General features: G+C 41.2%; 1 protein-coding gene across 1 annotated transcript; it reads left to right on the forward strand.

Annotated features, from left to right (window-relative positions):
- Positions 1 to 308: 308 nt before the first annotated feature.
- On the forward strand, positions 309 to 13,767 carry RB195_006396 (uncharacterized protein; the record flags this gene model as incomplete). Its single annotated transcript, XM_064179453.1, has 14 exons — positions 309 to 1,394; positions 2,038 to 2,188; positions 2,424 to 2,516; positions 6,719 to 6,806; positions 6,866 to 6,983; positions 7,893 to 7,980; positions 8,033 to 8,181; positions 10,141 to 10,209; positions 10,264 to 10,384; positions 10,533 to 10,717; positions 10,837 to 10,917; positions 11,007 to 11,174; positions 13,512 to 13,559; positions 13,630 to 13,767. 14 exons carry the CDS (start codon positions 309 to 311, stop codon positions 13,765 to 13,767), a joined length of 2,583 nt encoding a protein of 860 aa, XP_064036407.1.
- Between the last annotated feature and the right edge of the window lie 2,882 nt (positions 13,768 to 16,649).

Below are 16,649 nucleotides of genomic sequence, written 5' to 3' on the forward strand. Positions count from 1 at the left end.
AAACTGCGCCTGGTTGCTCTCATAAATCGGAAATAAAGCTCTCACAAACACTAACGCTTACAGCGGTCCATGTATAGTTAGGGAGAGTGCAAGCAAAATGTGTCGCGAGAACGAACATCCATGAATCAGAAATGAACCACGAAGCTGGCGCATAGCCAGGCACCCGACGAGTCCTGCGCGGAAGAGGCACACTGCATCAGAGACGCGGACGGCGAGACTCTCGTCGTCCGCGCTCTCGCACCACGAGCAGCGCGTTCGTGCGTTGTGCGGGTGGTCGTCTGTGCGCTGATGTTCGCCCTTATACTCTGATGAAGATTACCTGGGAGAGTGGAGACTGGCCGGGAGCTTTCATCGAGCCAGCCATAACCCACCTGGCCTGGGTCTCACAGCCCGATCGACCCGGACACGGTCTGCTGGGGGTCGGCTCTGATTCGGGCTCGGTGGGGATTACGCTCACTGATCTGCATCCTACGGAAGACGACAATGGGCGCTACAACTTCAATTTACGTGGACATCACTCCGCGATCTGTATGGTGACGTGGAATCGCGTGCAAACGAAGCTCGCATCCTGTGATTCCTCCGGTGTCATCTACGTGTGGGTACGCAATGACGATCGTTGGTCTGTGGAACTGGTGAACGACCGTGGAGTGAAAGTTCGAGATCTTAGCTGGAGCCCCTGTGGCTCGTCTGCACTAATCTGCTATGAGGACAACTTCGTGCTGATCGGATCATCGACAGGTCAGCGAGTTTGGAGCAACTCATTCCCCACGGCCATCACCGTGACTGCTGGTGTATGGGCTCCAGATTCACGACAGTTGGTACTCGGCTTTGCTTCTGGCACCATACAGGTGCTCTCTGATCAAGGCGCAAATATCACGGAACGCTCTTTTACCAGCGATCCTATCGTGAAACTTGCCTGTTCCCCAACGAATTCCAAAGACGATCGCTGGATCCTTGCCATTCTCACCAGTGTTAACAAAATCTTAATGATTAGCGCTTTCGACCAAATCGATCCTCTTGTGTACGAGTCACCGCATTCCGTAATTCAAGTACAATGGAACTCCGACGGCTCGATCCTCGCCTTGATCAATTCGAACCACGAGTTGCTGATGTTGGACAGGGAAGCGCGAGTTGTACATAGGGAAACACTGTCCCTACCTAAGGACAAGCCACTTTCCGCCCTCACTTGGGCCCACGAAGGGCGAGCGATTGTTGTTGCTGCTGGAGGTCATCTAGCGATTGGGAAACTTTTGCTGGGTGTTCCTTCGTTATTCGATCTGGTCACTTACGAATTGTGGCGATGCCTTGGATCGCAATCTAAGAAAGTGGATTCACTACCTATTCCGGTGAAGGAGAAGAACGCGCTGAGATCGTTAGATCACCATGTGATTCGGGTAAGTTTTTTTAAGTTTCTTTTATATTCTTTATTTTATCTTTTCTCGCCTTATTATTCAACTGAAGACATTTTGAAACTAATCATTGTTAGACTTAAAAAAACTCCTATTTGAGAAGGTGTCTAGTTTTAGTATGATATTCTTTCCAAACCAATCATTGTTAGACTTAAAAAAAAACTTCTATTTGAGAAGGTGTCTAGTTTTAGTATGATATTCTTTCCAACTGATAGTGATGAGGTGTAACATTCATACGACTATGTATTAACAATCAATGCTGTCGAATAAGGTGAATATAAGAGCGGAGGTCATTTAGTTGTGCTATATTTCTTCCGAAATTTCTGTACTTCTACTCAAAACACGGGAGCTAACTTTCCTTCTCATTTTATCATTTTGGGTTTCACTGTTGGGTGTTAGAGAACACAAATTTAGATGAAACAGCGACGAGTGAAACAAGCGTTAATGTGTTACAAATTCCAGAACTTTGTTAGACAATCGAGCTGGTTCTGTTCTGTAATTGATCGCTCGCTATTTTTATTCTAAGTGCTTCTTGTTGTATTTTCTAATTTGAGTTGAAATGAATTGAAGTTCATCGCTCAGTATTGTCTGTGTGAGTTGTTGGTTTTATCGATTTCACTGTGTTCAGTGCCGAATACCACGAATTGACGACCTCTGCTCTTTTGTATGCAATGCGAGTGAAGCGAGATGTTATTGTACGATCAAGCCCTTGTCTAGAGGAAGTCATTCCTATGTTTTATGTATGGAGCACCTCGGTGGACTGGTGCCTCTTCTTGTTGGTAGGTTTTGCTCTTCGATTCTTGAGGTTTCTGCAGAATTGTGTTCTTGCGTTTTCGCTTCCGTGCTGACGACCCCACTATACTTCCACTAAAAGCAGGAGCTTTTTTTTTACTCCTACCTTTAACGTGGATTTTTTTTGCGGTTCATTCCTATCCCCACTCTTTGTGTGTGCAGTTCTCCTGTTTCCCCATGTGACGTTTGAACGCTTTCTGTTTTAAATAGACACTAGTTCAGGTCGACAGGTTAACCGTTTCCTGCCGCAGTTCCATATCTCTCTACATCCTGCGGATGGTCAAGTTCTTTCTACAGGATCATCTCCTCAAGTTGGTTAGTCGTTCTGTTATACGTTGATGAACTCAACTAGCTTTACAAATTTGTTAGGACTGGAGAATTCTCGCTGATTTCATCATTTATACACGTATTTGTTATCTTTTTTTTAAATTATTTTCTGGGTTATCGCAAGGTTCTCTTTTGTTCGTGTACGTGTTTGTTCGCTTCTTTTTGTGTTGTATAGGCTTTGCATTTCAGGATGTCTGAACTATCGTTTTTCTTCCTAGCTTCTAGGTGGTGCTTTTTTTTACAACTGTGATTCGGTTTTGGTTTTTCTTTGTGAATGCTTTCTTCATTTGTTTGTTTGGCCCACTGCTTTCTTAACCTTTCTCATCTAGAAAGGAAGCAAAAAGCATAATTCCTTATTTGTACTTTTTTCCCCTCGCGGGGTGTGCTTGGTCAATTGCCTTACTTTGCACCTTAGCTATCCTTTTTTTCTCTCGAACGGTGCTTTGTTTTCGGTGTGCGCGTCTACTTTTTTCATCTATGCCATCAGTGATTGACATACGCTTACTCCATTCTAGGTGGAAGAACAGTAATAGCTAATTTCCTACTTGTGTACCAAAGTTCTTGACATGGACACCTGTCAATGTCAGTTTATATGAGCGGCTGCTTGTGACTGATAACGCCTAATTGCGGTTCATGTGGGACACATTTTTCTGTAGTAATTTGGATCAGATAATATATCATAACATCATAACTAGTTCATGAAATTCTTTACTAATGCGTATGCTTGGAACAGTTTGGAATTTGTGTGAGTTTGTCTCACCATTTTTCAACAAAGGTGCGATAGGGAGTAGCCGGGGTAATTTCACTAGTCGTTTAAAGGCATCACCCCACGAATCTGAGGTGGTGCAGATTTCAAGTGGAGTATTCATATACGGGATGGGAGACTACAGAGAGGGAGGTGATTCCGTCCATTTCTTGCTAATTGCCGTAAAAAACGGCCCGGAAGATACGGCGCCGCACAAGACTGGCGCGCTCCAATCGAACCTCTTGTACAAAATAGTGCGCAAGAACGCCCGAAGCCGTATCTTCCGGGCCGTTTTTTACGGCAATTAGGAAGAAATGGACGGAATCGCCCCCTCCCCATAATCTACTATCCCATGTACGAATACTCCACCTGAAATCCGTACCACCTCAGATTCGTGGAGTGATGCCTTTAAAAGTGAAGGAGGTCCCTTCCCCAACTGTTCGATTGTGAAGTGGTCAGAGCACAGGCTCCGACTATTTCATCTATGTTTTTCAATACGGTAGCAGATCAGAAATAATCTGGAATTATTTCTTTGAAAATTTTGCTTAGGAGGGAAGTAATGGAATTAGTTTTTTTTTCACTTAAGCTCCTGATTTCGATATGCTTTTTCCGTAATCTTCGGAAAGCGTTCATTTTGTTGTCGTGAAAAAAAGTTCCTTGAGTCACTTACATACAAATTCGTCTCTACCCGCGCATCGTCATGCCTTCTTTCATTTCCCCGAATGTGTTGAAATACGGAAGTATATCTGGAATATAAGGAGAATATGGGCAAGCATCGTCCTTCAACTACCTCTTCAACAACAACGATGTTGTCTGTGATGTCGGTGTCGACGCAGGGACGATGTTCGCGCTTTACATGTTCAACCTGTTCTCTGCAAGTTTTAACCGTGGTAGATTTGGACCTTCGACATTGTCACGTCTCCGAACTGTTCTGATCTTCGTAACATGCAAATTGGTTCTTCACTCCCTCCCGTCAAAAATTGTAGTTGTGAATTGGTCCACGTTGAGGTGTACCTCTTGAAAGGTCATGGAGTTAGTTACTCGAGAAAAGGATCCGGAGGCGGCTTTAATCATTTCTAAAATCCCTTTCAAACATAAAAGCATACGAGAGCTCCGTAACCTTGGCTTCTCGCCTACGCGAGCACTTTCAGAATCCCAGCTTCCCGCCAATTTTGATTCGCTTCCTTAAACTAATGTTCTCTTAACATATCACATATTTGATAATTGTTGCAAATATTATATATGTAGTTGTGTGGTAACTATTGTTGATATTTTTTGAACTGCCACTCTATGAATCTATATAATCTCTAATCTAGTATATTGAATCTCTAATCTAGTATATTGAAATTTCGTTAATACTGTGAGTGATTCCTTAGTAAATCCATTTTCTCATGCTGCTAATGCTACAATGAAGGGACTCGGGTCTACGATTTGGTGACAACAATCAGAACTATGAAAGAAGATGCCATCTGGGTCTATTTTCTGTTTTTTTTTTCGTTTTTCTCCGTGTTTGCACTGTTGAATGTGGTCCTGTTTCCGCACGAAAATTGTTTAAAAAAAGGCGCACTACACATTGAAGTTTTTGTACAGATGAAGCTGTTATATATGAAACGAAAACGATCTTTCATTGTCTGTATGTGAATACTGCTAATTGAACCACAAAAAATATATATCTGGAGTATCGGAGAACCGATTTTGTGCGGCGTTTTCAATTTGAAGGGAAACTTTGAGTTCTTAAAGAACGCCTTATTGATCTGGATTTTAAGCTCCGCTAGAAAAATTAAAAGAGGTGCAACTCAAGATACTTTTCAAGCTATATTTATCTGGTATCGATGTAATGTTCTAGCTTTACTTTCCTAGACCGCTGCGTCACAGAGGCATTGTTTCTGACTTTTCTTGTTCCAGGAAGCGGACCTGAAATCCCTGCAATAATCCAGTCCTATCCTTTTTTCATTATTTTGTTCGCCATCACATATTCGTCATATTTAGAAGTGGAAGGGGATTCTGATAGAGTAGATTTCGCAATTGGATCAGGTACCATCTCCCAGTGGTTACGTGCAGAGACATCAATGCATGTTGGCGTTGTTGGTGGTGGTGAAATGCGTGGCCGATTCATTTCCGGTTTGACACGGAGGCCATATCATTGTCACGTTATTTCGACCGCTCGACTTCAACAGGTTCCCCGAGCTTCCGTTCGTCACCGGATCGATTCTATTTCGGGAGGGAAGACAGATTTGAAAACATTGTTGGTAGTAGATGGAGACATACTGCTCTTGATGTCTTACTTTTTCGTACTCTCATGATACATATAGGAGAGTTCAGAAAGGTATCGACATTACAAAATCGTGCACTGTTTCTGTTTAAGTCATTCCTAAGACAGTGCTTCTTCGGGAAAGAGGAATTTTTGTGCTACGATATTCTCTTTGAAATATTCAGATCTTTTTGAGGAATAGCATTTATTCAGACTTCAAAACAGGCTTAGAAATTGCAGATTCTGTTGATGAATATTGGAGATGCTTGTTCTTTTTTATCGCTACTGGCATGATAATTTGACGCAAAACAGTGGAACACCAGTGTATTTGTTGCTGTGCGGATAGATTGGTATTCTCAAAAAGACGCAAAAAAGTCTCCTTCGACATCCTACATTCTCTCCATCACATAATTTTTTCGTGACATTTTTGTAACAGTGCAAAGCGTCGTGATTTTTAATAGCGGTTTTTTTTTTTAACATGCATGTGCCTTCCTTTTCGTGTGAACCTTTCTCAATGTGGGCTGCTCTATCTTCACGTACCATTCTGAAACTAGATTCCTAACTTTCTTCTGCAAATTCTATCTGCAAATGGAAATGTAAGAAGGTTGCTTGGCACATATCTATTATTGTTTAATGTCTTTCCAGTCACCATACTTTGTTTGGAAAGACACTTGGTGAATCTCACCTTCAATGAAAATATTGCTGTTTTCTACTGCTTCAGTTGCTGCGGAAGAATAAAACGCTTCAAATTCTCTGGCACCGAGCTGGTTCCTAGTCATCCTTACTGGTTCCGTTTTCTAAATCCATTCCTTTTGTTTCATTTAGTTGTATGATAAGAAAATCTAGAACTAATTTCAACACTTTATCAACATGTTTTTGAATGTATTTTTGGTGAATAGAATTGCTGTTTGATTGTAGTAGATCCATCTAAAAAATCTTGTAAAAGAACTACAGAATTTATCCCGCGTAATCGTACCGCACCTGTGCAATCATCGTTCACTTTTCCATTGTTTTCAAGGTGGAGTTCTTTGGTCTTGGGAATTTTCTACTTTTGCGCTACTCCTGGCGTTTACTTTCCACTCTTATGTTGTTTAGAATTTTGCTTAGTTGGCTGTGATAGTTTCAAAATTGTTTAGGTATTTAGACATATTATTTAGAGAAACTACAACTCTTTTAATATATTTGTTCTCACAGAAGACCTCTCAATAATTCCGCGAACATCAAATGGAAGAAACTCTTTATGGCGAAGAAGTAAAAGACAGATCCGAGCACTTATGTCAAGGTGCTTTCCTCTCTATCATAGTGAACAATACCCAAGTCAGACACAATGCTGTTTTTTAGACACGTTCGTCCTCCTCGTCCGGATCTCAGGCTTGTACAGGTTTCGTCAAATGTTTGGTGCACACGGTTTAGTATCACTTCAATGTCGCCTAAACACTTACCGGAGTTTCTCGGGCAGGTTTGTGTTGAACATTAACTTCCTTCAAGTGCGATTGACTACAAAAACCAGCTGATTTTTGTTTTCTTTGTCACATTCACATTCTTCATGAAGAATATGATCAGCAGTGCACTCAATCAGTTGAACAGTAGCTCGAAATACAGGGGACCCGAAAAGTCCTGAAAGACTCGGAACATTTGGTAGCTTTGTTCTCGATTCCAGATAGTAATTCAAAGACACGGAGAGCTAAAAGCCATGGAAGATTTAGAACATTAAGTACTTTTGTTTTTAATTATTTTTGTGGAATTATTATTTGCAGCTTCTATCAATAACAGTTTGGAAAGTAACCATAGAAAGACTAACAACCGAACAACAAACAGAAGTGAAATTATACTATGAAAATCATGAACCAATCATTGTAAGTCAACGTCAATTTAACATTCAGGGATTCTCCAACAAGTTCAGTAATCGGAAGTTTGTTTTCTCGTTTCGAGGGCCAGAGTTCGATAATTGACTTTCCATGAACTATCGAAAATTTTGAAGAAAGCTATAATTCATCGCACCTGCATAAACTGCCATCACGATCTGCCCTTGGTTAGAAATAAGTCATTGGCAGTTTGATCTCCAGATCAAACTGCGAATGACTTATTTCTATGGGGTTCTCTCAGGGTGGAGTTTATCTTTAAAAAAGAAATCCAATTAGATGAACAATATGAGAGGATATCGAGGTCTACGTGAAAAAGAAACGTTTTTTAAGTATAAAATTGTTGTTTGCTCAACTATTTTATACTTAAAAAAACTCCTAGATTGATTTTAGCAGCGCTTTCAATGGTAGGTGAATGAGCTCAAATGAGGCGTTCATTTGTTGTTACATGACACACATTTGCTATATATATCATTGTGTTCACTATATCTGTTTGTTTTTGTTAGGTTGTTTACAAAACATCAGTCCTCCACCTCCAACCTCGCCAAATGACGATAGATATTGCGGTGCTAGGAGGAGCGCGTGATATAGCAGGTAATAGATATCTCGTACTTTTCCTTCTTAATATTCCTCTTTCGAAATTCAGCCTCCACTCTGAACTCTCGCGCTACCTCAGCTTGTACTTCACCGGGAACAAGCGACGGTGATATGGACGATTTGACGGCACTTGTATCTCAGCAACGTTTTCGCGACGATGATGGCTTGACACGGGAGGAGCGAGCGTTTTTTGATAGGGTTCGTTAAGCATGGTTCCTTACCTAAGTTTTCATTTTTGGTTTTCTTTTTTCTCTACAAATGAGTATGTTTACTTTACTATTTGTCCTGCACGAGAAACCTTTACTCCTCTCGTGGAATTTTCGCACTGTTGTTTCTCCTTACATTCTTTCTTTTCCTTTCTCAAGACTTTTTTGCCAGAGATGCGAGCAGTAACCTCACGCTCGAGCCAGCGTTGGATGCAACCGTCGAGTCCTAATATTTGAAAACATTGCTTTCTGAATATTGAGCCCATTTTGCTGGTTTTCTTTAAGTCAGTCATCATGTGCTTAATACTTTTACGGTAATGTGTGGTGAAAACTTTGCTGTTGGTTTGCAGTATGCTTGTTTTTGTCTATGTTTCTTTAATTTTGTGAGGAACCAGCATAATGCCATCGGGGTAGAGAAATATAGAGTTTTGTAGATCTCGTGTGGTCTCAGTGATGACGATGAAGATGAATGACAAAAGAGCTAATCTTTCGTGATCCGACAGAAGTTGTTATCTCTGCTGATATGCGAGCGTCCAGTTGCAATCAGTCAACGTAAATCAGGAACGCTGTCAAAGTGCTCCTTCAACTAGAAAATTTTTTTTTCTCTATTGTGGTTTCTGCGATTGGCGAAGAGTTTTCTTTCTGGATCAAGAGTCACGTGGCAAGAATGGCATCAGTAGTACTATAGAAACAACGCTGGTTGCAGCACGTACCAACAATGTGATGCCACGGTTAATAACGTGCTTGAAGACCTTTGTGCCGTAAGACAGTAGCAGAGTCGGCGCTTCGGAAAGGTACAACCATGTATATCGTCAGCACATAAGGCTACTGAACTCAGTTATGGCTTGATACAGGATTTCCCAATTTACATGTCTGCAACGTCATGTCTTTCATAGTTTTTTTTTAATTCCAAAGCAACTCAAGTTTGGTGGATAATTATACATTAGTGAGACCGTATGTAGTAGCTTTATATCTTCTTCTTCGTTATATCTAAGACCATTCTATTGACATATTGTCGAAGTAGAATTGCCATCGATGTACCGCTTTCTTTCGGTTCATTGCCCGCTTCATGGCCACTCCAAAGGGGAGTCAAAGGTAAAGGTCAAAAGTAAAGGTAAAGGGGGAAGGTGGAATCGCGCGTATCGAGCTCCTGATAGACGGACCCCGATCAACGGCATCCGTTGCTGTCATCGTTCTTTTTTTTTGTTCCCTTCTTCGCCTCTGAATTTTCAACTTAAGAAAACGGAGTAGAATCGTTTCTTCTCACGAGCTTTCGTGTTTAGTTTATTCACTTATAGCCACGGGTGCTTCTTTACCTTCCACCAATGTAGTGATCATGTCGATCCTTCTGAGCTGCTTTGACAATCTTTCGAAGTTTCGAAACCCTTTCGATTGTCGCGACTTGCGGTGCGAGATGCTAGAAGCTGAGTGTCACCTTTTGATTCGAGCCGATCTTCTGATGCGCCTCTCGTCTTAATGGTAGATAGCCGAAGACGAACCAAGATCGAGATGCCCAGTTGTCATCAGGGTTATGGTAATTGATTGTTGGTCTCCCCTAATGACTCCCCTTTGGAGTGGCCATGAAGCGGGCAATGGTTAAACGTGCTGTTCTGTCATACTTATCGTGAAATGACAGGAAAAATCAGATCAGAGCTGGGATTTAAGTAAGGTTTTAAGTAAAGTTTTAAGACTTTTAAGAACTTATTGGATGTAAGGATGTGTTCCAAAGTATGCTTGCTGCCTATGATTTGCATCAATTTTTCCATACTATGAACTGACCTCAGAATTGTCTGTTGAGAATTAGTATGGTGCAGTAGTTTGTGGTATAAATCTCACTCCCTGTCGTAAATAGCTTTAAAGGTTCCTTTTTTAAATCATTTTTAGGTATCAGGGATAAAAGTACGTAGCTGAAAAGGGTTCTTCAGGTCCCCTATCTCTAACTTGTTTGCAGGTTGTTTCGGAGTGCACTTCGTTGCGTGCAGCTATGGATGCTGGAGGGCTTGGCTCATCGTCTTCCCAGGTTAGAACAGAAACGTCCACAACTTTTGTTCGGTGCCTGCATGCGATGTTCTAGGTTGCTGCTTCAAAGGATGGCTCGTCTCCAGCGCGTGCCGAATCGCGTATGGATGACATTGAACAGACGATAAGCACTACAAGCACTTGGCATGACGAAATCGACTCTCTCGAGTATATCGGTATGTTGACGAACGTAGGGGAGACTAGAAAAAAGACTATGGAAGTGTAATCTTTGGAAAGATTGCGTTCTGAATAGTATTTCTTTCTTCGAAACAGGAAGTTCCTCAAATGGAATATTCATAGTTAACTTTCCACTTTTTTTTTAAGATGGCGTTGAAGATCGCGATCCATTGGTACCGGGAACATCATCAGCAACATCTGTGGCATCTGCACCAGTAACATCATCTTTGAAAACTGGCCAACAAAAAGAGAGCGACGACATCAAGGCGCATCTCGACAAGCTAGCTCGGATCGCTGGTCAACTCAGTCATCGTCATGCTGACTTTAACCCGGTGAGCAGATTCTCATCTTAAAAATTATCCTATTTTTCTACACAGAATAAACGGTATTCATCTGTGTTGCAGGTATTTTCTAAATAGTCAAAACCGAAACTATGAAGCGAAATTTTCAGAAACGCGATAGGGCTTCCATCAACAAAATGCGTTCCCAAATGAAGGAATTACTGCGGAGGGTCAATGAGATTGAAAAGAAGGTTCCTGGGCAATCTTTACCTAGTGAAATTATTTTAAATGATTCCATTATATTGATGTAGCTTTCCTTTCCAAAATGGGGTACTTTTAGGTTGGCACTGGAGATGTTCGGGGTGAAGTTCGTCAATTGATGCGCACACTAGAAGAGATGAAGTGTGCACTGGGAGAGGGTCCCTCTCCAAAATCTACGGCTGTTACCCCTATTTTGACTATGCATAACAAGACACCTTTTTGGAACGAACATAATCAGGTGTATCAGGTGAGCCATAAACTTCTCATTTTTTGTTCTGTGTTAGATCTCATTGACAATTTCATAAGGAAGTACATCTTTTCCAAGGCGCTTGAACCAGTTGTGAGAAGCGAATGTTGATCTAGAAAGATTAAAAAGCAAATTATTAGTGAAGCAAAAAAAAAAAAACGTGAACAGGAGTCGCGCGAAACTGAATGCAAGAGGCCGATCTGTATTCGATAGTGATCATTTGAACCATTTGAAATCGCTTGTTCAAACAAATCCATGTTCACCGATTCGTGAGCTTGTAGAAGAACGGAGAGGAAATCAGGCAAGGGGTTCCGATCACTTGAAGTAACTAAGCAAGGATAGTCTACAAAAAGGTTGCCACAAGAACTGTTTGAAGATCAGAAAAATCGAATTATAAGTTGTTGTCTGCATTTTTTCAAACAAAATCGTTTCTTGATCGGAGAGTGACATGCGAGGAAAATTCATTACGACTATCGATGACGATCGGCTCAGTGATTGGACGACGATGATGGTTTCCGAACTAGAACTTCAAAAATCGTAGTGAGCAAATGGCGTCCTGTAGCTAGTTCTCAACAGCTTTCTAAGTATGGGAATTGACTTACTTCACTTAAACGGATATTATGGCCTAACACAGCTGTCCGTATCTTCGCTTGGGTATGTCGTTCTTGAAAACACCTGAGCCCATACTATTCGATTTTCAGCTAGAACTCGCGTGGAATCTATCCATCCATGGCTATTCCAAAATCTACGAAACATTGCGTCTCAATAGAACAACCTGTCAACGCTAAGTGTCTCCAAATCTTCTTTTCCATTTTCCTTCAAAATTTTCTTTTAGAACTCGGAGGGCTTTTCTCTATATAAATCTAAAGTTTCTTTATAAATGACCAATACAACGAATACGGTTTTCTGGTGACTACGTGACTACTTCAGGAGACCAGGGAAGATGTTGATGTTTTGTAAGTATCATCCGCACCATATCCTCTTCCGAGTAAAGTTCTTCGTTATGGCACACCATCGGCCAAAAGCAGCTTAACGGTCGTCTAAATATCTTTTTCTCCATGCAGTGAGGCCTTTCATCACCAAGATCTCCGAATCTCCGATACATCGTTATAGGGCGAATTGCGTATAGGTAGATTTGCAGCTTGACTTTGTTGGCAATTCACAGGGGTTTGGTCAGTGAGTTGAATACCGAATTAGTTTTAGCACATCTTTGCTGAATACCTTTCTCGTAGCTGCCGTCGTTTTTCAGCATACAGCCCAAATAACAAAACTCATCCACGAGTTCAATAGCTTGTCTTTCCACCCTGATTTCCGTTGAGAGTCTCAAGGAGTAGCACATCTGCTTGCGTTTATCAGGGCGAAGTCGCGATCCGTAGACTGCAGGTAATTTCGACCAGCTTAACAATATGTTGTAACTTTGCGGTGCTTGAAGCGAATATTAGTACAGCGTCAGTATACTCGAGATCCACCAAGGGACGTTGAGACGGTGCTAGAACGACATCTACGACAAAGTTGAACAGAAAAGGTCCCTCCACGGCCCCTTATCTCACAGTTTTCACTTCGAACGGTGTAGTACATCCAGACAGTGTTTGCTACATCGTCAGCGGATTCGAGATCGACCAAACTACATGTTGATGATATTAAAATGACAAGTCTATGGGGCTGTCGCTGCAGAAATCGCGTTAGCTTGGATACGGAACTTCCCATCAACCGCGCTCGATGGACCTGCCACTCATAGATTACCACTTTTTCAAGCATGACAACAATTTCTTGTGGAAATGGTTTGAAAATCGAGATCTCCCCTGTCTCCAGTGATTTTATCGTCTAATACACTCCAAATTGTCATACAACTGAGATGAATACGCTTTTACCTTGGCTAAAATGTGTCGTTTCTAGTGGTTTCTATTTTGAGTAAGGCTCTATTCTTAGCGCAATTACTTGCGTTAAGAAGCGAAAATAATCATTTATTCTCGATCACATGGTGCACTTTCAAATAAGCTTCGCAATCATAGATCAACTCAATAAATGCTAGAGCGATTTCGAACAAATATAGATCACAGGCATACTATACTATATACGATACTTAGGGGTTGAATGCATGGGAAGAAAATTTGTATATGGAACGGAAAACTCTTTTTCGTTAAAGTTGATACTTGAGAATTATGGAAGATGTTTCTATTATTTACCCTATCGTTTCAATACTATACTTGCTACCGTGGCAGTCTAGGTTTCAACTTCCTCACAGTGAAGGAGCGTAAATGTTGCCATTGAAGCAATCTTTCGCAACTTTTTCTTTTGATCTACAGAATCTAAAGTTTCTACTTTTTTCCTTTTTAGTTGGATTTTGGTGGTCGTGTTACCCAAGAATCGGCAAAGAACTTTCAGGTAACGGTTTTGTTTCTGCGTTTTAATGTGCATTGTTCACATCCGTCTAGCAGTTTTGACCGATGTTCAGGTGGAGATGGACGGAAAGCAAGTGCTTCAGTTCGGGCGCATTGAAGGAGGAGCATACACACTGGACTTTCGACGCCCATTTTCAGCGACTCAAGCTTTTGCTGTAGCGTTGGCAAGCATCACGCAAAGGCTCAAATAGCGTTTCTTTCCACAATTCACTTCCTTTATCTATGATTTTCTTCCTTATCAGTAGTCTCCCTAGCAAATGTAAGCTCCTCAACTCTTACGAAATAGTGCCCAACTGACTGACTCGGTTGTGATTGTATCTACCTGCGAGTATCGTTTCTCTTCGTCCAAATATCTGTGATATCTCTTTTTGAATGAGGTGTTGAGATTGTTGTTGTGGAGACATTGTCTGCTCGCTAAGGGAAGCAACCCTCCGCACAGATTTTGCGTATTCCAAGCTCGTATACGCATGTCTCTTCCCTGAAAATGTGATCATTTGCATTATTTTACGCTTGTAGATCTGTTAGTTTATCAATTCATAAATCAAATTTCATGTATTCTTAAGGGTCAAATGAGGCGACCTTACTTGTTTCTTACAACTTGGAAGATTCTTTCCCACAATCCGCACTGTCGTGCTCTTATCCTCATTAGGATAATATCTCAAAATGAGCGTCTCGTTTAATTTGTATATACAATGTGGATTTTTAATAAAAGTTTGGAATCTCGTTGGCATCTTGAAAACTTCTGTATTAAGTAGGAAAATGAAACTCAGCACGTTTAGAACGGGCAAAACGTTGCTGCTCCCTCTGCGTCGGAATTGATCGGGCAGTGGCACCTCGAGACTCAAATGATTTACTCAGTAATCTACAATGTTTTCATGGGAGATTATTGAACAAAGTAGTTGTACATTGGTGAAGAACTAGCGGAACATCATTTACAACCTTACTCTCGGATAGATGTCCAGCGAAAGTGGACAAATGAACATGAATAGAATTAAGTGATTAGAGATTACTATTGGAAAATATCGGTGAATCAGAAGACCAAGTCATGCACAAGTCCTAATTGCTTTTTGAAGTTCCTAAGGTCCCTACCATTTGAGGGAAGATGGATATGCGAATACAGAGATTCTGTCTGTATCTCCGCTGCAATGAACTACAATAGCCAAGGAAATATCTTTCCGTCTTAGCCAATTATTTCTTAAGAATTTACTGTGTTGTGAGACATCACGACATGTTTAGAAGTATGTATCTATGTATGATATATTGACATTCTCTATCTCGTGTGAGGAGTATGTAAATGTCGTTGGACGCGTGGTTTGGGAAGCTTCTAACGCTTCAAACAATTCGAACGCCTCTATCTTCGTGGTTCATCTCTACCCATCACGAGTGGCACTATTGACCACACAATAGCTGCGTTTTCTCAATCGCCATAAAACGACTCCCCAATTCTACCTCGTCGTTCAATAGTTCAAGAGCATCCGAAGTCGTCGGTATTTAGGAGGAATTGAATACAGAAGATAAAGGTGTGACTGACATTTATTCTGTACTATTCTGATATTCCCAATAAATCATTATTATTTGTTAGTGTAATATCGTACAATATAATCCGCTTGGCCATCCAAAATGATGTCAAGGCGAGCAAATAATCTCCACACTGTCTTCCGAAGTATGATATGCTATAAAGAATCGTATGGAACTCAGTTCCGAACAGATGAAGTCTGAACGTCTGAAAAATATTGCGCCACTTCTCAGCAACATCACTGCGAAGTATCTGTCGAAATCCAAAGTTCCTAACCAGTGGAGTACCAGCGAGAGCGTATATGAAAGGGAGAACTTATAATATCGACAACTATCGACCAATCTGATTATTGTCCTTCATCCATAAACTCTTTGCAAGAATGAGTCTTGGAAGGCACGAAAAAAAAATACCAGATAAAGGGCATCTATGCGAGCGTTGACAGTTTTACCGACTTTTAGAGAACTTCGACTCAGTTGAGGCGAAAATAGCCGAGGCGACCTTACTTCGCATTTTTATAGGAAGAGCATCATCGACTTGGAGAGGGGTCCGATAATGTGATGTAATTTTGTCCGATATGCTCAGCGCTATTCTCAGAAACCCAATGCAAAAGATGGAATGGGATGAAATGAAAGTGAAAGTTAATGTTGGGGAGCTACACCATCTGGTGACAACATAGTGTTTACAACATCTAGCATCCGTCAGGCGGAGGAAAATTTTACGAAACATGTACGAAGGTTGCTCTCCAGCTGAATCTGTGCAAGACGATGTCCGTGAGAAACAAATGAATATCTGATGCTCACGGAATGAACATCTCCGAATGCACTAGTTATGTATATCTAGGTCGGGAAATGAACATGAGGAACGACCTGGCATCCGAGCTGAGCAGGAAGAAACGAGCGGCATAGGGAGCATATGACACCACCGGAGATGTAGTGAATAGTGACTAGGGCTAAGAACAGGCGGCACCGCGATCACCTATTCAACCCCGCCTGTTTATGAAGTCTACTGTAGGCGATTTGCGATCAGCTTGACAATTCTGGTCGCATCAAACTTCCATAGAGTGAGATATACTCTATGGAAGGTGAGATGTTTTTCACCCATTTTCTGTGTTTGAGAAAACCAGGAAGGAAATTCCACAGTAAAGAAATGAGTGCAAAGAGGGTGCAACACTCCTTTCCAAACTTCGGATGCTAAGTGTAATCTATCTTCAACTTCACTTGACCTATGTCATAGTTGTTCTGTTCTGTGTTGACCTACCATTTCTCCTAATTATTGAGTTGAAGAATTAGACAAGAGCGCTTTTTTAGGCTTTGATGTGGATGCCAAGATGGAAAAAAAAGTTTAAAAAAACACAATCCGATGAAGTTTCAAGTGGACAAAAGGGAACATTTCGACATTCAAGTTTTTTTTCACTCAATTGAAAATGTGGGACCACTAGTCTGGAAGTTGGTCTTGAAATTCGTACCGTACACGGTGAGCATCGAGAGAGGCATAAAGAGATCTAAAAAAGAAGAAAAAGGTGATTAACAGACATCTTAGAAAGCAAGAAAGGAAATT

Source organism: Necator americanus, chromosome I (genome assembly GCF_031761385.1).
Source record: "Necator americanus strain Aroian chromosome I, whole genome shotgun sequence".
NCBI classification, from domain to species: Eukaryota; Metazoa; Nematoda; class Chromadorea; order Rhabditida; family Ancylostomatidae; genus Necator; species Necator americanus.